Source organism: Sinocyclocheilus grahami, unplaced genomic scaffold (genome assembly GCF_001515645.1).
Source record: "Sinocyclocheilus grahami isolate Dianchi unplaced genomic scaffold, SAMN03320097.WGS_v1.1 scaffold17135.1, whole genome shotgun sequence".
NCBI lineage: Eukaryota > Metazoa > Chordata > Actinopteri > Cypriniformes > Cyprinidae > Sinocyclocheilus > Sinocyclocheilus grahami.
This window is the reverse complement of record NW_015516460.1, coordinates 1-454: the sequence shown is the minus strand read 5'-3', so window position 1 is coordinate 454 and position 454 is coordinate 1. Positions and strand designations below refer to the sequence as shown.

General features: G+C 58.4%; 1 protein-coding gene across 1 annotated transcript in view; it reads left to right on the top strand.

Moving 5' to 3' along the window:
• LOC107579414 (interferon regulatory factor 6-like) overlaps nucleotides 1-451 on the top strand; it is a gene marked incomplete at its 3' end in the record, with an annotated part of 3,345 nt that extends 2,894 nt beyond the window's left edge. Inside the window, exons 4-5 of the mRNA XM_016265247.1 lie at nucleotides 29-128; nucleotides 222-451. Coding sequence (XP_016120733.1) covers nucleotides 29-128; nucleotides 222-451 — 330 coding nt within the window. The remainder of the gene's footprint in view (nucleotides 1-28; nucleotides 129-221) is intronic.
• Nucleotides 452-454: the final 3 nt, after the last annotated feature.

The window sequence follows — 454 nt, the reverse complement described above, 5'->3', positions numbered from 1 at the left end:
TTGATTGATTGATTGATTGTAAACTCTCTGTCTGTCTGTCTCAGGTTCGGTTCCCACGTATGAGACTGACGGCGATGAAGACGACATTCCCGACACTCCTGAACCACCTCCTCCGTATCCACCACACGGTACTGCGTCACAGGATCCTTTCGGCTTAATCGTGTGTGTTTGGCGTTCATGCTGACGCAGTGTTTCACTGTGATGATGATGTTGATGTGCAGGCATGAGCTCGTCTCCGCTGGCTCCGGTCTGGACTCCTCCGGGCTCCGTGTCTCCCATGCAGCCTCCCAGCTGTCCTCCTCCCGCTGCTCCTCCCTCTGTGGAGGTGTGGCCCAAGAAGGAGCCGCAGGATGTGGAGATGCAGCCGCCGCCCATGGAGCTGCAGACGCCCACACCACTGGAGGCCATGTTCGCCACGCCGGAGACCTGGATCAGCTCCCTGCCCAGTACACAC